The 27522-nt window shown below is 42.5% G+C and overlaps 1 protein-coding gene across 1 annotated transcript in view; it reads right to left on the reverse strand.

Annotated features, from left to right (window-relative positions):
- Nucleotides 1–213: 213 nt before the first annotated feature.
- Nucleotides 214–27522, reverse strand: part of AHNAK (AHNAK nucleoprotein) — a 113021-nt gene continuing 85712 nt past the window's right edge. Inside the window, exon 5 of the mRNA XM_085626051.1 lies at nt 214–26408. Coding sequence (XP_085482177.1) covers nt 1143–26408 — 25266 coding nt within the window. The 3' untranslated portion in view covers nt 214–1142. The remainder of the gene's footprint in view (nt 26409–27522) is intronic.

Genomic DNA, 27522 nt, shown 5'->3' on the forward strand with positions numbered 1-27522 from the left:
AATGCTGGTTTCTTTTTCTGTAGTAACTTTGTACATATACATATACCTGATAGACGAAAAATGTGTATTTGTCCAACTAAAGCAGCAAACCAGAAAGGCATGCAACCACAATAACATAAGCTCCTTAAGAACATTTTTGGATGAAAATTGTGTAGAGGAATAAAACCATTTTACATTATTGTGAGAAACATAAGTGAGACAGAGCCTAAACTCTTAGGTTAATAAAACAGTTTATTTGCATTTTACAAGATCAATCTTACATTCCTTATCCATTTGCCAGTAAAGTGCTGATAGGTTTCGAAATCAAGACAAATTTATTAACAGAATCTAAGATGAGTATCAGAAGAATGGCAGCTGCAAATCCACCTACTGCAGTCCAGAAAGGGATAGTCTTTTTATATTACAAGTATGATGAAAAGAGGCAAAGTATGGATCTGTTGAGACACCGCAGATGAACGATTATTCTACAAATTCCAAAATCCTGTTGGTAATTTTTTTCCTGGTTTGGAAGTGCCAGCTAATTCCACCTTCCCATGTATAAGAAAAAGATGGGGCTAGGTTCTTGCGGACAAAAATAAAATTACAAAAATATAGGGGATTCTATAGGGAGTTCTGGCGCGCACCAAAAACCAGACCAAACTTCTGTTTGCATGAAAATATGCAAAAATCTGAAGGAGGCACGGCACTGTCTCCACATGATCCATAAATTTTACAGTGTTTTTAATAAATCATTTCTCCAAGCGCACAGTAAGCCCTGACTAAAGGTGAAAATATTATTTTCAGAAATAGGCACTGACATACAAAGCTCAGTGAAATGACAAATTATTAATAAAAAATATATATATATCAAGCCGGTGTGTGGACGGCGACTTTGCATATTATACTCTGAGTGATACCAGGAACATTTTGTGCAAGGCTTACAGTTATCTTCAATAAATGTTGGCTCTTTTCAGTGTTTGAACCAAGCATCTTGTGCACAAAGGAACCCTTTTCATGTCTGTGACCGTGGACCACTTTCAGTACAGCCACTGTTTTATTGCCAAGCTTTGGAAGGACACTTATGTTGTTTATATACAAAACGCACAAATGATATATATGTATTTATATATATATTTATATACTTATGTACACGCACTAGAATTTTACTCTTTCTTTTTTGCTACTGTCAGCTCTACATTTGGAAGCTGGACGCCACCCTTTGTGCCACTGTCATTACTGGAAGATGAAGAAATTCGAGACTTCTTGGATGCCAGCAACACACCACTGCTCTCAGTGTTCCCCATGTCCTCATCACTAAATGTCACTTCATAGGAACCCTTCGTTTTAGATCCCAAGCCACCGAAAGTGCCAAACTTTAGCTTTGAGTGCTTGCCTTTACCCTTCTCCCTTTCAATGGAGGCTGTGCCGCCCTTGGCTTCAAGCATTCCACTTGGTGTAGTCGGCGGGGACAGATCTCGATCATCACTCAGCGAAGACGATCTGTGCCGAGGCTTCTTACTGCGGAACAGCGAAAAATCAAATGTTGAAGACTTGGCTTTCGGGGATAACGCAGTGCCTTGTAAGTCTGCAGATATGTTGGTTTCTTCAAGACCACCCTCTGTGGAACCTAGACTTGCTTTGGAACTTTCTAATTCACCCTTTAAGCCAGATAAAGTTATAGAGGCCTCTGGAGGCTCCACACTAATGTCTCCTTTCCCCTTCTGCCTGGAAAAATTAAACTTGGGCATTTTCATTTTTGACTTTTTCAATTTAATGTCCTGCTCTTCAAAGTCACCTTCTACCTTACCAGCTTGTATGCTAATGTCTGGTTTGGGGAAATTAACATCAACGCCAACCTCTCTCCCACTTAATTCAGGCCCGGCAGATGTGAACTTGGGCATTTTTAACTTGGGAAATGTCACAGTGCCTGATGGACTTTCTAATTTTCCTTGTGGCACAGACACATGACCCCGGGCTCCGGCATTCAGGCTTTTTAACTCACTTGTAACCTTTGGTCCAAATATCTGGAAGCCCCCTGTAACCTTTGGTAGTTTAACATTAACATCTGACGACTGTGGAACCTGTGAGGCCTGATAATCCACAATAGGACCTTTAATGTTCATTTGTGAACCACCACTAATATTTATACCTGGACCTGCAATGTCAAGCACAGGAACTTTAACCCTGCCAGACAAATCTCCTTTGAGTGTTGGCTCTTTCAAAGCATGCCCTTTGGTGGATATGCCAATAGATGACATCTCATTTTGAAGGCCCTGGGTGTTATCAAGTCCCTCAATTTTTGTCCCAGGCAGGCCAAATCTTGGTAATTCCCCTTCTGGCATTTTGAGCTTTCCTTTATCATTGCTCATCCTCAGACTTGGAAGACCCACTTCAACCTTTGACACTTCATGGCCACTGTCAACACTGAAATCACCTTTTAATTTCGGACCGCTCAGATTTATGTCTGGTGCCTCAACATTTGACTTGATATCAGGCACACCTATGCTACCTTGAATCTTGGGCCCAGAGATGTCAATATCGCCCTTTGGTAACACCACATGGAGGTCCGCATCTGTTCCCTGCACCTCTGGACCGGACAAACCAATTTTGGGCATTTTAAGGTTTCCTTCAAAACCTTTCAAAGTAGCATCATCAGAAGCATCTACAGCTAAAGTTGGTCTCTGAATAATACCAGACATATTAAGGTCTCCCTTGATTTTGGGTCCTTTCAGGTTGAGGTCAGAGGCAGATAACTGTTGCCCTGAGACTGCCAGAGTTGGTGCATGTAATGTAGGTCCTTTAATGTTCAAATCGGAGGCTTCAACATTTACATCTAGACTAGGAACTCCTGTCCCACCTCTAATCTTTGTACCAGACAAATCAATATCACCCTTGGGAAGTTTCACTTCAACACTGCCATTTACTTCCTGCAAGCCAGGTCCCTTAATGCCATGTTTGGGAATCTGAAACTTCCCTCCAAATCCTTTGACAGACACTGTAGGGGCATCAAGGACCACATGTGGATCTTTTAAATCTTTAGACAAATCAAGATCACCTTCGACAGTTAGTCCTTTAAGATTTAATTCAGACTCCGGCACTGAGATTTTTGGATCAGACACATTAACAGATGGCATCTCAATCTTAGGTCCAGAAAGCTTTAGATTAGGTCCTTTGATGTCTGGTGCATCCAGGTTCACATTAACACTGGGTGCTTTTAAATCAGCTTCCATTTTGGAACCAGGCACATCCATACTGCCTTTGGGACCAGACATGCTAAAAGTGGGCAGTTTGAACTTAGACTTTTTCAGTTTTATGTCCGGACCTTCCATACTTACATCAGGCAGACTCCCACTGCCACTAGCAGACAAATCAATTCCTGGAGACTTGATTTCAGCTTTCTTATTTTGTGAAGAAATATCAAAATCAGGGGAGGTTATTTCTCCCTCAATCTTAGGACTTGATAGGGAACCTTCTGATTTAAATTTAGAAGACTTTATATCAAACTCAACATCTGGAAAATGCATCTTCCCAAACAAAGCTTTCTTTGTTTTTGGAGCTTTGACGTTAAGATCGCCTTTAAGTGTGGCTTCAGGTCCACTAATGTCTACATCTAAATCGGGGGACTTTAGGTGTACATCAGCATCAGTATCAGGGACACTAACATCAAAGCCACCTTTCTTGCCCTTTATTTTGGGGCCACTCATATGAAATTTGGGCATCTTAAATTTTCCTTTCTTCGCTTTTCCTCCTATGTTTACATCTGGACTCCCAACATTCACTTCTCCTTCTAGGGCACTCACTTCAAACGAAGGAGAAACTACATCCGGTTTGGGAGCTTTCACTCCAAACCCAAACATTCCTTTCTTCACTTTGGGAATTTTAACATTTCCTTCCAGACCTTCAAGGCCTATATCTGGAGTATCCACATCTATCTTAAGACTGGGAGCATTCAAGTCCACTTTGGGAGTGGTTATTTTAGGGCCAGAAAAATCAATGTTTGGTTTCTTAAGTTCTACATCAAGGCCTGTTGTGTCTAATTTCCCACCTTTGAGTTTTGCATCAGGTATGTGAATGTCCATATCTAATTTGGGTCCTTTAAAATCTCCACCTATTTTGCCAGATAGGTCAACGTCACCATGTGGAATGCCTGCACTTATGTCCATTTCAGGGCTTTTAAATTTTGGTAACTTAAATTTTGGCATTATTATTTGTCCTTCAGGGCCTTTAATGTCTATATCTGGTGTTTCAACATTAACATCTGGGAATTTAACACTGGGACCCTCAATGTTTGGGCCTGAAATATCCATGCCACCCTTCCAAGAGGGACCTTTCATGTCAATGTCTGGCATGGAAACTGTAGGGAGCTTCACATCCATCGAAGGCATCTTAAACTTGGGAAGTTTCACGTTACCTTCCGGACCTTCTAGTTCTATGCCTGAAGCATCAACATCCAATTTCGGACCAGTAATGTTAAGTTCACCTTTTGGTAATTTTGCATCAACAGCTGGACCTTTGAAATCACCTTCTAATTTGGGTCCAGAAATGTCAACATCTCCTCCTTTCCAATTAGGTCCTTTCAAGTTCAGGTCAAAATCTGGCATGGAGACTTTAGGAGTATGCAATGATGGCATTTTAAACTTAGGACCTTTCACCTTACCATCTGGACCTTCGATGTCCATATCTGGGGTACAGACATCAATCTTGGGGCCTTTGATATCAACCTTTGGCCCTGTCATATCACCTTTAAGCTTTGGCCCAGAAATATCTACATCCCCTTTCCATTTAGGGCTTTTCAGGTTTATGTCAATGCCAGGCATATTCATCGAGGGCATATTAAAATTGAGACCTTTCATCTTTCCTTCAGGGCATTCAAGATCTACATCTGGGACGTTCATATCCACCTTTGTACCGGAAATGTCAAGATCCCCTTTAGGAAGTTGTACATCAATGTCAGAACCATCCAGTTTAGAATGAGATATATCAAATTTAGGAATCTTAAATTTGGGAATTTTGAATTTAGCCTTTGCTTCCGGACCTTCAATGTCAATGTCTGGATGTTCTAGGTCAACTTCTGGGCTCTTTATATCAAGTTCAGGTCCCTTTAAATTCCCTTCCAATTTGGGACCAGAAATGTCTACATCTCCTCCTTTCCAATGTGGACCTTTCAGCTTCAGGTCAAAGTCAGGCACAGAAACTTTAGGCATTTGAATTGATGGCATTTTTAACTTTGGACCTCTCACTTTACCACCTAGTCCTTCTATGTCTATATCAGGTGCATTGAAGTCAATGTCTGGGCCCTGAAAGACAACATTTGGTCCCTTCAATTCACCTTCCAATTTAGGACCAGATATGTCTACATCTCCTCCATTCCAATTAGGGCCTTTCAAGTTGAGGTCAACATCTGGCACTGGTATTGAAGGCAGTTTAAACTTAGGACCTTTCACTTTTCCATCTGGACCTTCTATATCAGGGGCATGGACCTCAAATTCAGGGCCCTTCATTTCAACCTTTCTCCCTTTCAAGTCTCCTTCAAGCTTTGGCCCAGAAACATCTACATCCCCTTTATATTTAGAGCCTTTCAGGTTTATGTCAAAGTGTGGCGCAGAGATTTGAGGCACATGAATTGATGGCATCTTTAACTTTGGACCTTTCACTTTACCATCTAGTCCATCTATATCAGGGGCACTGATGTCAACATCTGGGCCCCTGAGGTCAACATTTGGTCCCTTCAACTCACCTTCCAGTTTGGGACCAGATATCTCTACATCCCCTCCTTTCCAATTAGGGCCTTTCAAGTTGAGATCAAAATCAGGAACAGTGACTTTAGGCACATGCATTGATGATAAGGTAAACTTGGGACCTTTTAACTTTCCTTCTGGGCCTTCTATGTTTATATCGGGAGCAGTGACATCAATTTCAGGACACTTGATATCAACTTTTGGGCCTTTCAAATCACCTTCAAGCTTTGGCACAGAAATATCTGCATCACCCTTCCATTTTGAACCCTTAATATTTAAGTCAGTATCTGGCAGCGATACCTTCGGTAAATTAACAGTCATTGAAGGCAGTGTGAATTTGCCACCCTTCAAGTTTCCATCAAGGCCTTCAACATCAATTTCTGGAGCTTTAATGTCTACCTTAGGACTAACTAGATCAATATCACCTTTAGGCAACTTTACCCCAAGCTCTGATTCTTCTGACTTAAGACCAGAAAATTTAAATTTAGGAAGGTTGAACTTGGGCATTTTTACTTTTCCTTTGGCTCCTGTACTATCCACATCTAGATCTGGTGTACCGACCTCTAATTCTGGACTTTTGATATGAACTTTTGGACCTTTAAGGTCCCCTTCTAATGTTGGACCGGATAAATCAGCACCCCCCTTTAGCTTTTGCCCCTTCAGATTTAGTTCCACATCTGGCATAGAAACTTTAGGTGATGAAATGTTTAAAGAAGGCATCTTGAATTTAGGGCTTTTTATTTTCCCTTCTGGTACCTCAATGCCCACATCTGGTGCACTGAGATTGATTTTGGGGCCCGAAACATCCATATCCATATTGGGAGACTTGACATCGATGCTTGGTGCCTGGGCCTTCGAACCTGAAAAATTGAACTTCGGAAATCTAAATTTATGTTTTTTAGTCTTCACTTCCGGTACTTCTAGATCTAACTTTGGAACACCAATGTCCAATTCAGGTACCCTCACACCTCCTTCTATTTTAGCACCAGAAACATCTACGCCGATGGAAGGGTCTGGCAGATCTGCACCACCTTTCCTGTTGGGGCCTTTTATATTTAAGTCAAAATCGGGCACAGACACTTTAGATAGATGCATGGAAGGCATCTTAAACTTTGGATCTTTCACCTTTATATCAGGCCCTTCAATGTCTAAATCTGGAGCTTTGAGAGAAAGATCAGGAGCCTCAATGTTAGGACCTTTTAGATCACCTTCAATTTTAGGCCCAGAAATATCAGCACCTCCCTTCCACTTGGGGCCTTTCATATGAAAGTCCAGGTCAGGCATGTTGACTTTGGGCATGTGCATGGAGGGCATATTGAACTTGCTACCTTTTACTTTTCCTTCTGGGCCTTCAATGTCTATTTCTGGTGTGTCAATGTCTACCTTTGGACCACAAATGCCAATATCACTTTTGGGGAGGTTAACATCAATTTCACCTCCATCTACCTTTGGACCAGAGATGCCAAATTTGGGAAAGCCAAATTTAGGCATTTTGAATTTTCCCTTTGCATCTGAAATCTCCATGTCTATATTTGGTGAGCCGACCTCAATTTCAGGACTTTTGATATCAACTGTTGGAAGGTCTAGGTCCCCTTCTAACTTTGGACCAGAAGCATCAGCACTGCCTTTCCATTTAGGGCCTTTAATGTTAACATCAAAATCAGGCATTGACATTTTGGGCATGTTAAAATTCATGGAAGGCATCTGAAATTTGGAACCTTTCAATTTTCCTTCAGGACCTCCAATATCTAGATCTGGAGCTTCAACATCAATTTTTGGACCTTTGATGTCAACTTGAGGACCTTTCAGATCCCCTTCAATTGAAGGGCCTGAGATATCTGCACCTCCTTTCCAGTTGGGACCTTTTATATTCAAGTCCAAATCGGGCATAGACACTTTAGGTGGATGCATGGAAGGCATCTTAAACTTGGGATCTTTCACCTTTATATTAGGCCCTTCAATGTCTAAATCTGGAGCCTCAATATCAATGTTTGGACCTTTTAGATCACCTTCAATTTTAGGCCCAGAAATATCAGCACCTCCCTTCCACTTGGGGCCTTTCATATGAAAGTCCATGTCAGGCATGTTGACTTTGGGCATATGCATGAAGGGCATTTTGAACTTGCCACCTTTTACTTTCCCTTCTGGGCCTTCAATGTCTATTTCTGGTGCATCAATGTCAATCTTTGGACCGGAAATGTCAAAATCACTTTTGGGGAGGTTAACATCAATTTCACATCCATCCCCTTTCGGACCAGACATGCCAAATGTGGGAAGGCCAAATTTAGGCATTTTGAATTTTCCCTTCGCATCTGGAACCTCCATGTCTACATTTGGAGTGCCAACCTCTATTTCAGGACCTTTGATATCGACTGAGGGAACGTCTACATCGCCTTCTATCTTCGGACTAGAGGCATCAGCACTTCCTTTCAATTTAGGGCCTTTAATGTTAAAATCAACATTAGGCATTGACATTTTGGGCATGTTAAAATTCATGGAAGGCATATGAAATTTGGAACCTTTCAATTTTCCTTCAGGGCCTCCAATATCTACATCTGGTGCGTCAACGTCAATTTCTGGACCTTTGATGTCAACGTAAGGACCTTTCAGATTCCCTTCGATTGACGGGCCTGAGAGATCTGCACCACCTTTCCAGTTAGGACCTTTTATATTCAAGTCCAAATCGGGCATAGACACTTTAGGTGGATGCATGGAAGGCATCTTAAAGTTGGGATCTTTCACCTTTATATCAGGCCCTTCAATGTTTAAATCTGGAGCTTTGAGAGAAAGATCAGGCGCCTCAATATCAAAGTTAGGACCTTTTAGATCACCTTCAATTTTAGGCCCAGAAAGATCAGCTCCTCCCTTCCACTTGGGGCCTTTCATATGAAAGTCCATGTCAGGCATGTGGACTTTGGACATATGCATGGAGGGCATTTTAAACTTGCCACCTTTTACTTTTCCTTCTGGGCCTTCAATGTCTATTTCTGGTGTATCAATGTCAATCTTTGGTCCGGAAATGTCACTTTTGGGGAGGTTAGCATCAATGTCAAGTCCATCCACCTTTGGACCAGAAATGCCAAATTTGGGAAGGCCAAATTTAGGCATTTTGAATTTTCCCTTCGCCTCTGGAACCTCCATATCTATATTTGGGAGATCAACCTCCATTTCAGGCCCTTTGATGTCGACTGTAGGGAGGTCTACATCACCTTCTAGCTTTGGACCAGAGGCATCAGCACTTCCTTTCCATTTTGGGCCTTTCATGTTAACATCAAAATCAGGCATTGACATTTTGGGCATGTGAACATTCATGGGTGGTATCCTAAATTTGGAACCTTTCAATTTTCCTTCAGGTCCTTCAATATCTACATCCGGAGCTTCAACATCAATTTTTGGACCTTTGATGTCAACTTTAGGACCTTTCAGGTCCCCTTCAACTGAAGGGCCTGAGAGATCTGCGCCTCCTTTCCAGTTGGGACCTTTTATATTTAAGTCAAAATCGGGCATAGACACTTTAGGTGGATGCATGGAAGGCATCTTGAACTTGGGATCTTTCACCTTTATATCAGGCCCTTCAATGTCTACATCTGGAGCTGTGAGAGAAAGATCAGGAGCATCAATATCAATGCTAGGACCTTTAAGCTCACCTTCAATTTTAGGCCCAGAAATATCAGCACCTCCCTTCCACTTGGGGCTTTTCATATGAAAGTCCATGTCAGGCATGTGGACTTTAGGCAAATGCAAGTTGGGCATCTTAAACTTACTGCCTTTCACTTTTCCTTCTGCGCCTTTGATATCTATTTGTGGTGTGTCAATGTCAATCTTTGGACCAGAAATGTCTATATCACTTTTGGGGAGGTTAGCATCTATTTCAAGTCCACCCACCTTTGGACCGGACATGCCAAATTTGGGAAAGCCAAATTTAGGCATTTTGAATTTTCCCTTCACCTCTGGAACCTCTAGATCTATATTTGGGGAACCAACCTCAATTTCAGGACTTTTAATATCTATTGTAGGCACTTTTACATCACCTTCTAGCTTGGGCCCGGAGGCTTCAGCACTGCCTTTCCATTTAGGGCCTTTAATGTTGAAATCAACATCAGGCATTGACATTTTGGGCTTTTGAAAATTCATGGAAGGCATCTTAAATTTGGAACCTTTCAATTTCCCTTCAGGACCTTCAATATCTAAATCCGGAGCTTCAACATCAATTTTTGGACCTTTGATGTCAACTTGAGGACCTTTGAGATCCCCTTCAATTGAAGGGCCTGAGAGATCTGCGCCTCCTTTCCAGTTGGGACCTTTTATATTTAAGTCAAAATCAGGCATAGACACTTTAGGTACATCCATAGAAGGCATCTTAAATTTGGGATCTTTCACCTTTATATCAGGCCCTTCAATGTCTAAATCTGGAGCCTCAATATCAATGTTAGGACCTTTTAGATCACCTTCAATTTTAGGCCCAGACATATCAGCACCTCCCTTCCACTTGGGGCCTTTCATATGAAAGTCCATGTCAGGCATGTGGACTTTGGGCATATGCATGGAGGGCATTTGAAACTTGCCACCTTTTACTTTTCCTTCTGGGCCTTCAATGTCTAGTTCTGGTGTGTCAATGTCCATCTTTGGACAAGAAATGTCAATATCACTTTTTGGTAGGTTAACATCGATGTCAACTCCATCCCCTTTTGGACCCGACATGCCAAATTTGGGAAGGCCAAATTTAGGCATTTTGAATTTTCCCTTCGCCTCTGGAACCTCTATATCTATATTTGGGGGACCAACCTCAATTTCAGGCCCTTTGATGTCGACTGTAGGGAGGTCTACATCACCTTCTAGCTTGGGCCCGGAGGCTTCAGCACTGCCTTTCCATTTAGGGCCTTTAATGTTAAAATCAACATCAGGCATTGACATTTTGGGCTTTTGAAAATTCATGGAAGGCATCTTAAATTTGGAACCTTTCAATTTCCCTTCAGGACCTTCAATATCTAAATCCGGAGCTTCAACATCAATTTTTGGACCTTTGATGTCAACTTGAGGACCTTTGAGATCCCCTTCAATTGAAGGGCCTGAGAGATCTGCGCCTCCTTTCCAGTTGGGACCTTTTATATTTAAGTCAAAATCGGGCATAGACACTTTAGGTACACGCATAGAAGGCATCTTAAATTTGGGATCTTTCACCTTTATATCAGGCCCTTCAATGTCTAAATCTGGAGCCTCAATATCAATGTTAGGACCTTTTAGATCACCTTCAATTTTAGGCCCAGACATATCAGCACCTCCCTTCCACTTGGGGCCTTTCATATGAAAGTCCATGTCAGGCATGTGGACTTTGGGCATATGCATGGAGGGCATTTGAAACTTGCCACCTTTTACTTTTCCTTCTGGGCCTTCAATGTCTATTTCTGGTGTGTCAATGTCCATCTTTGGACAAGAAATATCAATGTCACTTTTTGGTAGGTTAACATCGATGTCAACTCCATCCCCTTTTGGACCGGACATGCCAAATTTGGGAAGGCCAAATTTAGGCATTTTGAATTTTCCCTTCGCCTCTGGAACCTCTATATCTATATTTGGGGGACCAACCTCAATTTCAGGCCCTTTGATGTCGACTGTAGGGAGGTCTACATCACCTTCTAGCTTGGGCCCGGAGGCTTCAGCACTGCCTTTCCATTTAGGGCCTTTAATGTTAAAATCAACATCAGGCATTGACATTTTGGGCTTTTGAAAATTCATGGAAGGCATCTTAAATTTGGAACCTTTCAATTTCCCTTCAGGACCTTCAATATCTAAATCCGGAGCTTCAACATCAATTTTTGGACCTTTGATGTCAACTTGAGGACCTTTGAGATCCCCTTCAATTGAAGGGCCTGAGAGATCTGCGCCTCCTTTCCAGTTGGGACCTTTTATATTTAAATCAAAATCGGGCATAGACACTTTAGGTACACGCATAGAAGGCATCTTAAATTTGGGATCTTTCACCTTTATATCAGGCCCTTCAATGTCTAAATCTGGAGCCTCAATATCAATGTTAGGACCTTTTAGATCACCTTCAATTTTAGGCCCAGACATATCAGCACCTCCCTTCCACTTGGGGCCTTTCATATGAAAGTCCATGTCAGGCATGTGGACTTTGGGCATATGCATGGAGGGCATTTGAAACTTGCCACCTTTTACTTTTCCTTCTGGGCCTTCAATGTCTATTTCTGGTGTGTCAATGTCCATCTTTGGACAAGAAATATCAATGTCACTTTTTGGTAGGTTAACATCGATGTCAACTCCATCAGCTTTTGGACCGGACATGCCAAATTTGGGAAGGCCAAATTTAGGCATTTTGAATTTTCCCTTCGCCTCTGGAACCTCTATATCTATATTTGGGGGACCAACCTCAATTTCAGGCCCTTTGATGTCGACTGTAGGGAGGTCTACATCACCTTCTAGCTTTGGAACAGAGGCATCAGCACTGCCTTTCCATTTAGGGCCTTTAATGTTAAAATCAACATCAGGCATTGACATTTTGGGCTTTTGAAAATTCATGGAAGGCATCTTAAATTTGGAACCTTTCAATTTCCCTTCAGGACCTTCAATATCTAAATCCGGAGCTTCAACATCAATTTTTGGCCCTTTGATGTCAACTTGAGGATCTTTCAGATCCCCTTCAATTGAAGGGCCCGAGAGATCTGCGCCTCCTTTCCAGTTGGGACCTTTTATATTTAAGTGAAAATCGGGCATAGACACTTTAGGTGGATGCATGGAAGGCATCTTGAACTTGGGATCTTTCACCTTTATATCAGGCCCTTCAATGTCTAAATCAGGGGCTTTGAGAGAAAGATCAGGAGCCTCAATTTCAATGTTAGGACCTTTTAGATCACCTTTAATTTTAGGGCCAGAAATATCAGCACCTCCCTTCCACTTGGGGCCTTTCATATGAAAGTCCATGTCAGGCATGTGGACTTTGGGCATATGCATGGAGGGCATTTGAAACTTGCCACCTTTTACTTTTCCTTCTGGGCCTTCAATGTCTATTTCTGGTGTGTCAATGTCCATCTTTGGACGAGAAATGTCAATATCACATTTTGGTAGGTTAACATCGATGTCAACTCCATCTCCTTTTGGACCGGACATGCCAAATTTGGGAAGGCCAAATTTAGGCATTTTGAATTTTCCCTTCGCCTCTGGAACCTCTATATCTATATTTGGGGGACCAACCTCAATTTCAGGCCCTTTGATGTCGACTGTAGGGAGGTCTACATCACCTTCTAGCTTGGGCCCGGAGGCTTCAGCACTGCCTTTCCATTTAGGGCCCTTAATGTTAAAATCAACATCAGGCATTGACATTTTGGGCTTTTGAAAATTCATGGAAGGCATCTTAAATTTGGAACCTTTCAATTTCCCTTCAGGACCTTCAATATCTAAATCCGGAGCTTCAACATCAATTTTTGGACCTTTGATGTCAACTTGAGGACCTTTGAGATCCCCTTCAATTGAAGGGCCTGAGAGATCTGCGCCTCCTTTCCAGTTGGGACCTTTTATATTTAAATCAAAATCGGGCATAGACACTTTAGGTACACGCATAGAAGGCATCTTAAATTTGGGATCTTTCACCTTTATATCAGGCCCTTCAATGTCTAAATCTGGAGCCTCAATATCAATGTTAGGACCTTTTAGATCACCTTCAATTTTAGGCCCAGACATATCAGCACCTCCCTTCCACTTGGGGCCTTTCATATGAAAGTCCATGTCAGGCATGTGGACTTTGGGCATATGCATGGAGGGCATTTGAAACTTGCCACCTTTTACTTTTCCTTCTGGGCCTTCAATGTCTATTTCTGGTGTGTCAATGTCCATCTTTGGACAAGAAATGTCAATGTCACTTTTTGGTAGGTTAACATCGATGTCAACTCCATCAGCTTTGGGACCGGACATGCCAAATTTGGGAAGGCCAAATTTAGGCATTTTGAATTTTCCCTTCGCCTCTGGAACCTCTATATCTATATTTGGGGGACCAACCTCAATTTCAGGCCCTTTGATGTCGACTGTAGGGAGGTCTACATCACCTTCTAGCTTTGGAACTGAGGCATCAGCACTGCCTTTCCATTTAGGGCCTTTAATGTTAAAATCAACATCAGGCATTGACATTTTGGGCTTTTGAAAATTCATGGAAGGCATCTTAAATTTGGAACCTTTCAATTTCCCTTCAGGACCTTCAATATCTAAATCCGGAGCTTCAACATCAATTTTTGGACCTTTGATGTCAACTTGAGGACCTTTGAGATCCCCTTCAATTGAAGGGCCTGAGAGATCTGCGCCTCCTTTCCAGTTAGGACCTTTTATATTTAAGTCAAAATCGGGCATAGACACTTTAGGTACACGCATAGAAGGCATCTTAAATTTGGGATCTTTCACCTTTATATCAGGCCCTTCAATGTCTAAATCTGGAGCCTCAATATCAATGTTAGGACCTTTTAGATCACCTTCAATTTTAGGCCCAGACATATCAGCACCTCCCTTCCACTTGGGGCCTTTCATATGAAAGTCCATGTCAGGCATGTGGACTTTGGGCATATGCATGGAGGGCATTTGAAACTTGCCACCTTTTACTTTTCCTTCTGGGCCTTCAATGTCTATTTCTGGTGTGTCAATGTCCATCTTTGGACAAGAAATGTCAATGTCACTTTTTGGTAGGTTAACATCGATGTCAACTCCATCAGCTTTTGGACCGGACATGCCAAATTTGGGAAGGCCAAATTTAGGCATTTTGAATTTTCCCTTCGCCTCTGGAACCTCTATATCTATATTTGGGGGACCAACCTCAATTTCAGGCCCTTTGATGTCGACTGTAGGGAGGTCTACATCACCTTCTAGCTTTGGAACAGAGGCATCAGCACTGCCTTTCCATTTAGGGCCTTTAATGTTAAAATCAACATCAGGCATTGACATTTTGGGCTTTTGAAAATTCATGGAAGGCATCTTAAATTTGGAACCTTTCAATTTCCCTTCAGGACCTTCAATATCTAAATCCGGAGCTTCAACATCAATTTTTGGCCCTTTGATGTCAACTTGAGGATCTTTCAGATCCCCTTCAATTGAAGGGCCCGAGAGATCTGCGCCTCCTTTCCAGTTGGGACCTTTTATATTTAAGTCAAAATCGGGCATAGACACTTTAGGTGGATGCATGGAAGGCATCTTGAACTTGGGATCTTTCACCTTTATATCAGGCCCTTCAATGTCTAAATCAGGGGCTTTGAGAGAAAGATCAGGAGCCTCAATTTCAATGTTAGGACCTTTTAGATCACTTTTAATTTTAGGGACAGAAATATCAGCACCTCCCTTCCACTTGGGGCCTTTCATATGAAAGTCCATGTCAGGCATGTGGACTTTGGGCATATGCATGGAGGGCATTTGAAACTTGCCACCTTTTACTTTTCCTTCTGGGCCTTCAATGTCTATTTCTGGTGTGTCAATGTCCATCTTTGGACAAGAAATGTCAATATCACTTTTTGGTAGGTTAACATCGATGTCAACTCCATCCCCTTTTGGACCGGACATGCCAAATTTGGGAAGGCCAAATTTAGGCATTTTGAATTTCCCCTTCGCCTCTGGAACCTCTATATCTATATTTGGGGGACCAACCTCAATTTCAGGCCCTTTGATGTCGACTGTAGGGAGGTCTACATCACCTTCTAGCTTTGGACCGGAGGCATCAGCACTGCCTTTCCATTTAGGGCCTTTAATGTTAAAATCAACATCAGGCATTGATATTTTGGGCTTTTGAAAATTCATGGAAGGCATCTTAAATTTGGAACCTTTCAATTTCCCTTCAGGACCTTCAATATCTACATCCGGAGCTTCAACATCAATTTTTGGACCTTTGATGTCAACTTGAGGACCTTTCAGATCCCCTTCAATTGAAGGGCCTGAGAGATCTGCGCCTCCTTTCCAGTTGGGACCTTTTATATTTAAGTCAAAATCGGGCATAGACACTTTAGGTGGATGCATGGAAGGCATCTTGAACTTGGGATCTTTCACCTTTATATCAGGCCCTTCAATGTCTAAATCAGGGGCTTTGAGAGAAAGATCAGGAGCCTCAATTTCAATGTTAGGACCTTTTAGATCACCTTTAATTTTAGGGCCAGAAATATCAGCACCTCCCTTCCACTTGGGGCCTTTCATATGAAAGTCCATGTCAGGCATGTGGACTTTGGGCATATGCATGGAGGGCATTTGAAACTTGCCACCTTTTACTTTTCCTTCTGGGCCTTCAATGTCTATTTCTGGTGTGTCAATGTCCATCTTTGGACGAGAAATGTCAATATCACATTTTGGTAGGTTAACATCGATGTCAACTCCATCTCCTTTTGGACCGGACATGCCAAATTTGGGAAGGCCAAATTTAGGCATTTTGAATTTTCCCTTCGCCTCTGGAACCTCTATATCTATATTTGGGGGACCAACCTCAATTTCAGGCCCTTTGATGTCGACTGTAGGGAGGTCTACATCACCTTCTAGCTTGGGCCCGGAGGCTTCAGCACTGCCTTTCCATTTAGGGCCTTTAATGTTAAAATCAACATCAGGCATTGACATTTTGGGCTTTTGAAAATTCATGGAAGGCATCTTAAATTTGGAACCTTTCAATTTCCCTTCAGGACCTTCAATATCTAAATCCGGAGCTTCAACATCAATTTTTGGACCTTTGATGTCAACTTGAGGACCTTTGAGATCCCCTTCAATTGAAGGGCCTGAGAGATCTGCGCCTCCTTTCCAGTTGGGACCTTTTATATTTAAGTCAAAATCGGGCATAGACACTTTAGGTACACGCATAGAAGGCATCTTAAATTTGGGATCTTTCACCTTTATATCAGGCCCTTCAATGTCTAAATCTGGAGCCTCAATATCAATGTTAGGACCTTTTAGATCACCTTCAATTTTAGGCCCAGACATATCAGCACCTCCCTTCCACTTGGGGCCTTTCATATGAAAGTCCATGTCAGGCATGTGGACTTTGGGCATATGCATGGAGGGCATTTGAAACTTGCCACCTTTTACTTTTCCTTCTGGGCCTTCAATGTCTATTTCTGGTGTGTCAATGTCCATCTTTGGACAAGAAATGTCAATGTCACTTTTTGGTAGGTTAACATCGATGTCAACTCCATCAGCTTTTGGACCGGACATGCCAAATTTGGGAAGGCCAAATTTAGGCATTTTGAATTTTCCCTTCGCCTCTGGAACCTCTATATCTATATTTGGGGGACCAACCTCAATTTCAGGCCCTTTGATGTCGACTGTAGGGAGGTCTACATCACCTTCTAGCTTGGGCCCGGAGGCTTCAGCACTGCCTTTCCATTTAGGGCCTTTAATGTTAAAATCAACATCAGGCATTGACATTTTGGGCTTTTGAAAATTCATGGAAGGCATCTTAAATTTGGAACCTTTCAATTTCCCTTCAGGACCTTCAATATCTAAATCCGGAGCTTCAACATCAATTTTTGGACCTTTGATGTCAACTTGAGGACCTTTGAGATCCCCTTCAATTGAAGGGCCTGAGAGATCTGCGCCTCCTTTCCAGTTGGGACCTTTTATATTTAAGTCAAAATCGGGCATAGACACTTTAGGTACACGCATAGAAGGCATCTTAAATTTGGGATCTTTCACCTTTATATCAGGCCCTTCAATGTCTAAATCTGGAGCCTCAATATCAATGTTAGGACCTTTTAGATCACCTTCAATTTTAGGCCCAGACATATCAGCACCTCCCTTCCACTTGGGGCCTTTCATATGAAAGTCCATGTCAGGCATGTGGACTTTGGGCACATGCATGGAGGGCATTTGAAACTTGCCACCTTTTACTTTTCCTTCTGGGCCTTCAATGTTTATTTCTGGTGTGTCAATGTCCATCTTTGGACAAGAAATGTCAATGTCACTTTTTGGTAGGTTAACATCGATGTCAACTCCATCAGCTTTTGGACCGGACATGCCAAATTTGGGAAGGCCAAATTTAGGCATTTTGAATTTTCCCTTCGCCTCTGGAACCTCTATATCTATATTTGGGGGACCAACCTCAATTTCAGGCCCTTTGATGTCGACTGTAGGGAGGTCTACATCACCTTCTAGCTTTGGAACAGAGGCATCAGCACTGCCTTTCCATTTAGGGCCTTTAATGTTAAAATCAACATCAGGCATTGACATTTTGGGCTTTTGAAAATTCATGGAAGGCATCTTAAATTTGGAACCTTTCAATTTCCCTTCAGGACCTTCAATATCTAAATCCGGAGCTTCAACATCAATTTTTGGCCCTTTGATGTCAACTTGAGGATCTTTCAGATCCCCTTCAATTGAAGGGCCCGAGAGATCTGCGCCTCCTTTCCAGTTGGGACCTTTTATATTTAAGTCAAAATCGGGCATAGACACTTTAGGTGGATGCATGGAAGGCATCTTGAACTTGGGATCTTTCACCTTTATATCAGGCCCTTCAATGTCTAAATCAGGGGCTTTGAGAGAAAGATCAGGAGCCTCAATTTCAATGTTAGGACCTTTTAGATCACCTTTAATTTTAGGGACAGAAATATCAGCACCTCCCTTCCACTTGGGGCCTTTCATATGAAAGTCCATGTCAGGCATGTGGACTTTGGGCATATGCATGGAGGGCATTTGAAACTTGCCACCTTTTACTTTTCCTTCTGGGCCTTCAATGTCTATTTCTGGTGTGTCAATGTCCATCTTTCGACAAGAAATGTCAATATCACTTTTTGGTAGGTTAACATCGATGTCAACTCCATCCCCTTTTGGACCGGACATGCCAAATTTGGGAAGGCCAAATTTAGGCATTTTGAATTTTCCCTTCGCCTCTGGAACCTCTATATCTATATTTGGGGGACCAACCTCAATTTCAGGCCCTTTGATGTCGACTGTAGGGAGGTCTACATCACCTTCTAGCTTTGGACCGGAGGCATCAGCACTGCCTTTCCATTTAGGGCCTTTAATGTTAAAATCAACATCAGGCATTGATATTTTGGGCTTTTGAAAATTCATGGAAGGCATCTTAAATTTGGAACCTTTCAATTTCCCTTCAGGACCTTCAATATCTACATCCGGAGCTTCAACATCAATTTTTGGACCTTTGATGTCAACTTGAGGACCTTTCAGATCCCCTTCAATTGAAGGGCCTGAGAGATCTGCGCCTCCTTTCCAGTTGGGACCTTTTATATTTAAGTCAAAATCGGGCATAGACACTTTAGGTGGATGCATGGACGGCATCTTGAACTTGGGATCTTTCACCTTTATATCAGGCCCTTCAATGTCTAAATCAGGGGCTTTGAGAGAAAGATCAGGAGCCTCAATTTCAATGTTAGGACCTTTTAGATCACCTTTAATTTTAGGCCCAGAAATATCAGCACCTCCCTTCCACTTGGGGCCTTTCATATGAAAGTCCATGTCAGGCATGTGGACTTTGGGCATATGCATTGAGGGCATTTGAAACTTGCCACCTTTTACTTTTCCTTCTGGGCCTTCAATGTCTATTTCTGGTGTGTCAATGTCCATCTTTGGACAAGAAATGTCAATATCACTTTTTGGTAGGTTAACATCGATGTCAACTCCATCCCCTTTTGGACCGGACATGCCAAATTTGGGAAGGCCAAATTTAGGCATTTTGAATTTTCCCTTCGCCTCTGGAACCTCTATATCTATATTTGGGGGACCAACCTCAATTTCAGGCCCTTTGATGTCGACTGTTGGGAGGTCTACATCACCTTCTAGCTTGGGCCCGGAGGCTTCAGCACTGCCTTTCCATTTAGGGCCTTTAATGTTAAAATCAACATCAGGCATTGACATTTTGGGCTTTTGAAAATTCATGGAAGGCATCTTAAATTTGGAACCTTTCAATTTCCCTTCAGGACCTTCAATATCTAAATCCGGAGCTTCAACATCAATTTTTGGACCTTTGATGTCAACTTGAGGACCTTTGAGATCCCCTTCAATTGAAGGGCCTGAGAGATCTGCGCCTCCTTTCCAGTTGGGACCTTTTATATTTAAGTCAAAATCGGGCATAGACACTTTAGGTACACGCATAGAAGGCATCTTAAATTTGGGATCTTTCACCTTTATATCAGGCCCTTCAATGTCTAAATCTGGAGCCTCAATATCAATGTTAGGACCTTTTAGATCACCTTCAATTTTAGGCCCAGACATATCAGCACCTCCCTTCCACTTGGGGCCTTTCATATGAAAGTCCATGTCAGGCATGTGGACTTTGGGCATATGCATGGAGGGCATTTGAAACTTGCCACCTTTTACTTTTCCTTCTGGGCCTTCAATGTCTATTTCTGGTGTGTCAATGTCCATCTTTGGACAAGAAATGTCAATGTCACTTTTTGGTAGGTTAACATCGATGTCAACTCCATCAGCTTTTGGACCGGACATGCCAAATTTGGGAAGGCCAAATTTAGGCATTTTGAATTTTCCCTTCGCCTCTGGAACCTCTATATCTATATTTGGGGGACCAACCTCAATTTCAGGCCCTTTGATGTCGACTGTAGGGAGGTCTACATCACCTTCTAGCTTTGGAACAGAGGCATCAGCACTGCCTTTCCATTTAGGGCCTTTAATGTTAAAATCAACATCAGGCATTGACATTTTGGGCTTTTGAAAATTCATGGAAGGCATCTTAAATTTGGAACCTTTCAATTTCCCTTCAGGACCTTCAATATCTAAATCCGGAGCTTCAACATCAATTTTTGGACCTTTGATGTCAACTTGAGGACCTTTGAGATCCCCTTCAATTGAAGGGCCTGAGAGATCTGCGCCTCCTTTCCAGTTGGGACCTTTTATATTTAAGTCAAAATCGGGCATAGACACTTTAGGTACACGCATAGAAGGCATCTTAAATTTGGGATCTTTCACCTTTATATCAGGCCCTTCAATGTCTAAATCTGGAGCCTCAATATCAATGTTAGGACCTTTTAGATCACCTTCAATTTTAGGCCCAGACATATCAGCACCTCCCTTCCACTTGGGGCCTTTCATATGAAAGTCCATGTCAGGCATGTGGACTTTGGGCATATGCATGGAGGGCATTTGAAACTTGCCACCTTTTACTTTTCCTTCTGGGCCTTCAATGTCTATTTCTGGTGTGTCAATGTCCATCTTTGGACAAGAAATGTCAATGTCACTTTTTGGTAGGTTAACATCGATGTCAACTCCATCAGCTTTTGGACCGGACATGCCAAATTTGGGAAGGCCAAATTTAGGCATTTTGAATTTTCCCTTCGCCTCTGGAACCTCTATATCTATATTTGGGGGACCAACCTCAATTTCAGGCCCTTTGATGTCGACTGTAGGGAGGTCTACATCACCTTCTAGCTTTGGAACAGAGGCATCAGCACTGCCTTTCCATTTAGGGCCTTTAATGTTAAAATCAACATCAGGCATTGACATTTTGGGCTTTTGAAAATTCATGGAAGGCATCTTAAATTTGGAACCTTTCAATTTCCCTTCAGGACCTTCAATATCTAAATCCGGAGCTTCAACATCAATTTTTGGCCCTTTGATGTCAACTTGAGGATCTTTCAGATCCCCTTCAATTGAAGGGCCCGAGAGATCTGCGCCTCCTTTCCAGTTGGGACCTTTCATATTTAAGTCAAAATCGGGCATAGACACTTTAGGTGGATGCATGGAAGGCATCTTGAACTTGGGATCTTTCACCTTTATATCAGGCCCTTCAATGTCTAAATCAGGGGCTTTGAGAGAAAGATCAGGAGCCTCAATTTCAATGTTAGGACCTTTTAGATCACCTTTAATTTTAGGGACAGAAATATCAGCACCTCCCTTCCACTTGGGGCCTTTCATATGAAAGTCCATGTCAGGCATGTGGACTTTGGGCATATGCATGGAGGGCATTTGAAACTTGCCACCTTTTACTTTTCCTTCTGGGCCTTCAATGTCTATTTCTGGTGTGTCAATGTCCATCTTTGGACAAGAAATGTCAATATCACTTTTTGGTAGGTTAACATCGATGTCAACTCCATCCCCTTTTGGACCGGACATGCCAAATTTGGGAAGGCCAAATTTAGGCATTTTGAATTTTCCCTTCGCCTCTGGAACCTCTATATCTATATTTGGGGGACCAACCTCAATTTCAGGCCCTTTGATGTCGACAGTAGGGAGGTCTACATCACCTTCTAGCTTTGGACCGGAGGCATCAGCACTGCCTTTCCATTTAGGGCCTTTAATGTTAAAATCAACATCAGGCATTGAGATTTTGGGCTTTTGAAAGTTCATGGAAGGCATCTTAAATTTGGAACCTTTCAATTTCCCTTCAGGACCTTCAATATCTAAATCCGGAGCTTCAACATCAATTTTTGGCCCTTTGATGTCAACTTGAGGATCTTTCAGATCCCCTTCAATTGAAGGGCCCGAGAGATCTGCGCCTCCTTTCCAGTTGGGACCTTTTATATTTAAGTCAAAATCGGGCATAGACACTTTAGGTGGATGCATGGAAGGCATCTTGAACTTGGGATCTTTCACCTTTATATCAGGCCCTTCAATGTCTAAATCAGGGGATTTGAGAGAAAGATCAGGAGCCTCAATTTCAATGTTAGGACCTTTTATATCACCTTTAATTTTAGGGACAGAAATATCAGCACCTCCCTTCCACTTGGGGCCTTTCATATGAAAGTCCATGTCAGGCATGTGGACTTTGGGCATATGCATGGAGGGCATTTGAAACTTGCCACCTTTTACTTTTCCTTCTGGGCCTTCAATGTCTATTTCTGGTGTGTCAATGTCCATCTTTGGACAAGAAACGTCAATATCACTTTTTGGTAGGTTAACATCGATATCAACTCCATCCCCTTTTGGACCGGACATGCCAAATTTGGGAAGGCCAAATTTAGGCATTTTGAATTTTCCCTTCGCCTCTGGAACCTCTATATCTATATTTGGGGGACCAACCTCAATTTCAGGCCCTTTGATGTCGACAGTATGGAGGTCTACATCACCTTCTAGCTTTGGACCGGAGGCATCAGCACTGCCTTTCCATTTAGGGCCTTTAATGTTAAAATCAACATCAGGCATTGATATTTTGGGCTTTTGAAAATTCATGGAAGGCATCTTAAATTTGGAACCTTTCAATTTCCCTTCAGGACCTTCAATATCTACATCCGGAGCTTCAACATCAATTTTTGGACCTTTGATGTCAACTTGAGGACCTTTCAGATCCCCTTCAATTGAAGGGCCTGAGAGATCTGCGCCTCCTTTCCAGTTGGGACCTTTTATATTTAAGTCAAAATCGGACATAGACACTTTAGGTGGATGCATGGAAGGCATCTTGAACTTGGGATCTTTCACCTTTATATCAGGCCCTTCAATGTCTAAATCAGGGGCTTTGAGAGAAAGATCAGGAGCCTCAATTTCAATGTTAGGACCTTTTAGATCACCTTTAATTTTAGGCCCAGAAATATCAGCACCTCCCTTCCACTTGGGGCCTTTCATATGAAAGTCCATGTCAGGCATGTTGACTTTGGGCATATGCATGGAGGGCATTTGAAACTGGCCACCTTTTACTTTTCCTTCTGGGCCTTCAATGTCTAGTTCTGGAGTGTCAATGTCCATCTTTGGACAAGAAATGTCAATATCACTTTTTGGTAGGTTAACATCGATGTCAACTCCATCCACCTTTGGACTGGAGATGCCAAATTTGGGATAGCCAAATTTAGGAATTTTGAATTTTCCTTTTGCCTCTGGATCCTCTATGTCTATGTGAGGTGAACCAACATCAATTCCAGCACCTTTGATATCGACTGTAGGAATGTCTACATCACCTTTTAACTTTGGACTAGAGGCATCAGCAGTTCCTGTAAATTTTGGACCTTTAATGTTAAAATCAACATTAGGCATTGACATTTTAGGCTTGATGTCAACTTTAGGACCTCTCAGATCCCCTTCAATTGAAGTGCCTGACAGATTAGCACCACCTTTCCAGTTGGGGTCTTTCATGTTTAAGTCCAAGTCAGGCATAGACACTTTAGGTAGATGGATGGAAGGCATTTCAAAGTCGGGATCTTTCACCTTCATGTCAGGAGCCTCAATGTCTAAATCTGGAGCTTTCAGAGAAAGATCAGGAGCCTTGATATCAATGTTAGGACATTTTAAGTCACCCTCAAGATTAGGCCCAGATACCTCAACACCTCCCTTCCATTTGGGCCCTTTCATTTGTAAGTCTATGTCTGGGATGGAAGATTTTGGCAAATACATTGATGGCATGATAAACTTGGCTCCTTTCATTTTTCCTTCTGGGCCTTCATTATCTATTTTTGGTGAATCAGTTTCTAGGTTTGGACCAGAAACTTTAATGTCAGTTTTGGAGATGGTCACATCAATTTCTGGTGCCCCTATCTTTTGGCTAGACACACCAAATTTGGGAATGCCAAGTTTGGGAATTTTGAATTTTGCTTTTTCCTCTTGCACCTCTGTATGTATATTGGGTGCACAAACTTCAATTGCCGGCCCTTTAATATTAACTTTGGGGCCTTTAAGATCACCATCGACTGTAGTACCTGAAAGATCTGCATCGCCCTTCAACGTGGGACCTTTAAGATTAAGATCTACATCAGGCATAGAGATTTTAGGCAAATCAACATTCACTGAAGTGACATTAAATTTGGGATCTTTCAGGTTTACTTCAGGTCCATGGATAGCAAGCCTGGGAGCTTGAAGGTCAAGCTCAGGAGCCTCAACATCTGTCTTAGGACCTTTCAGGTTGCCTTTTAATTTCGAGCCAGAAATTTCTGTTGTGAATTTTCCTTTTCCTTTGGGAAGCTCTATGTTTACTTCTGGGGCTTCAAGATTTATTTCTGGGCCTTTAAGGCCAACTTTTTGACCCTTCAAATTACCTTCAAATTTTGAACCAGATATATCTGCAGCACCCTTCCATTCAGCACTTTTCACCTGTAAGTCAACATCAGGAGGAGACACCTTGGAAAGGTTCATAGATGGCGCCTTGAATTTGGGCTCTTTTATGTTTATTTTAGGACCCTGGACATCAAGACTGGGAGTCTGAATATCAATCTCAGGGGGATTCATATCCACTTTCGGACCCTTGAAATCACCTTCTGGTTTACTGCCAATTAAACCCACTCCTCCCTTTAGTACTGAGCCTTTCACATTCATATCGGTGTCTGGCATTGACACACTGGGCACATTTACTGAGATCACTGCTTGTTTTACTTTACCTTTAGTGCAAATGTCTGGTGCCTCGATCCCTATCTTGGGAACAGAAAGGTCTGCTTGTAAATTGTGCCCTTCACCTTGCAAACTTGAGAAACCAAATTTTGGCATCTTAAATTTGGGCATAGTTATTGTTCCTTTGGAAGGGTCATTATTAACATTTGGACCACTGACGTCAACACCAGGAACCTGAATATCTATCTGATTTGTGCTAACGCCAGCTAATTGTATTCCAGAACTGTCAACTGTGGGGGGCTTGATATTCACCTGTACATTTGGTGAAGAAACAGTCTCTTTTTGTGGCAGTTTAACAACTGGATCTTCCACTTTAGGTTCAGAGAAGCCAAATTTTGGCACCTTTAATGTGGGCACTTTGATTGTTCTTTCCTCTCCTCTCATGTCTACATTCAGTCCTGGAGCAATTTTGTCACCACCCATTCTAGGACCTTGTAAATCCATTGTAGAAGTCTCAATGCCAGAGTTTCCTTGTGCCATTGAGAGTTCGGCAACAGGGAGTCCAAGATCAACAGTAGCCCCTGGAGTCTTAGGTCCATGTCTTTCAATTGTAGGAGTTGCAACTGTCGGAACCTTGACATCAACTTGTGAGGCTGAAATGGCAACCCCTGAGCCAGGTCCAGCACCCTCGAGGGGAGGCCTTGAAATGCTGACAGGGGGAGTCTGCATGCCAACCTTTTGAGTCATTGGAACCCCAGGGCCTTGTATCTGTGTATCAGAAGTACCAAACTTTGAAAACTTGCTTATACCAACAACATTGAAATTTCCTGTGCCAATTTGGGCTCCTGTGCCCCCAGCAACAGTTGAGCTTTGGAATTTTGACCCAGGAATATTCATTCCAGGTACCTCGATTTGGACAGACTTGGCATTTTCTTGGCTAACATCAATACTTGGTAATTGGATTTCCGTTGTCCTCACCCCTGGGGACGAGATATCCATCTGTATGTTTTTACCGTCTCTCACAACTCTGGAAGATGTGGTCATGTGGCTGTGGAACCCTGAAACTGTCACAGCTGGCTTTCCCGCTTTCCAGTCTTTTTCTGTCGTGCCAGAATCAACAATCCTATGAGTGAACTCTGTCGGACCAGAGACAATGATGCCACCATGTGCAGTTTGCATGCCTGCGCTGCCGTCTTTGATCTGCAAGCTTTTCCCAGACATGTTAGCTGTTCGGATCACAGTTTTCCCTGTAGGTGTCTCAAATTCCATTCTGGACCGTTCTGTAAATTCTTGCCTCGGAATCTTTATCTTGAACTCAGGACTGTCGCTGTCGATGTTGCTAGCTCCTTCTGACCCCATAACATCCACAGTATACGCAGTGACTTTCCTTGTGACAGTTATGGTGCGACTTTGATTTTCTGTCTCTGTATGTTCCATTTCTGCTAAATCTTCAGATTTGAGTCGCGGCTTAATTTTCTTTGTGTAAATTCTTTTGTAGTCTTCATCATCGCCACTCTAAAAACGAGAAGGGATACATTTTAGGAAAAAATAAATTAGAACCATCGCTTCTGCCACCCAATGTGGTAGGATCACAGGTGTATTTTCAGTATTTACTCACACAAATTGATAGATTGACACTGATCAGCATGTGGCAGCCAGCAGTGCCACAGTCTGAGCGCTTAACCTTTTATTAATGTTGGTGCTCGGCTGCCTTACAGTCCTGCACATTGAAATGAAATAAAAGGAAATACCAGTATTTGTAAAGCGCACAGCTACCTCCGAAGTGGTGTCCCAGCGCTGGGGGCCGTCGGGAAGGTTAAGCAAGCTATTGCCCAGAGTCACATGGTGCTGGGCTAACCTGCCGCCAGCACCGGGGATTGAACCGTGAACCCCGTAGTCAGGCACCCTGGCCACTGTGCCACACCGCTTCCACATTCTACTCGAGACCTTCCACATCAGCCACAGGGTATGGTTAGAACGTTCCCTTTACTACTCAACCTGCCACAAGACGGTTATCAGGCTCACTTAGTAGGTTGCTCTTGTGTCCCTCTTGTCACCTATGCAAAATGAAAAGATGATGGACGGAATGCTGAACAAATCAAACATTCACTCCCAGTCACAGACCTGGGTTAAATCCATCTGGCTGATGAGTGGCATTACCCAGAAACTGGTCCCAGGATGCTTGTTTTTAGTCCAGGGAGGACCTGGCTTGGCAGTTCGGGTTGGACTGTTCCCATAGGGAGCAGGGTCAAGACTGATTTACATATGGCGGGGTCTAAACTGGGGTGACTGGTGAGCAAAAGAACAATGGATTTAACCCAGATCTCTTTACTTGGGGTGAATGTTTGATTTGTTTTGCTTTCTGTCCATCATTTGTCTTTTGACACTTGTCACCTAAGCTCCTATTCCCAGTCTCTAACTTCTGGTTCCGTTCTCTCTATTTTCCCTCCTTGAGTTCTCTGATCTTTTCATCACTTGTAATCAGTGTTTGGTGCATGGCCAATGTTAACCCAGCATGGATCTCAGCGACCATCTGCAACTTGTCAGAACTTTTAAGCGGTGTTGCCTGGTACACTGTCCTAAATGTTGTAAGAGAGGCTGCTCTTGAAGAATTGCAATGTTTTCTCTT

This window comes from Triturus cristatus, chromosome 9, assembly GCF_964204655.1.
Source record: "Triturus cristatus chromosome 9, aTriCri1.1, whole genome shotgun sequence".
NCBI lineage: Eukaryota > Metazoa > Chordata > Amphibia > Caudata > Salamandridae > Triturus > Triturus cristatus.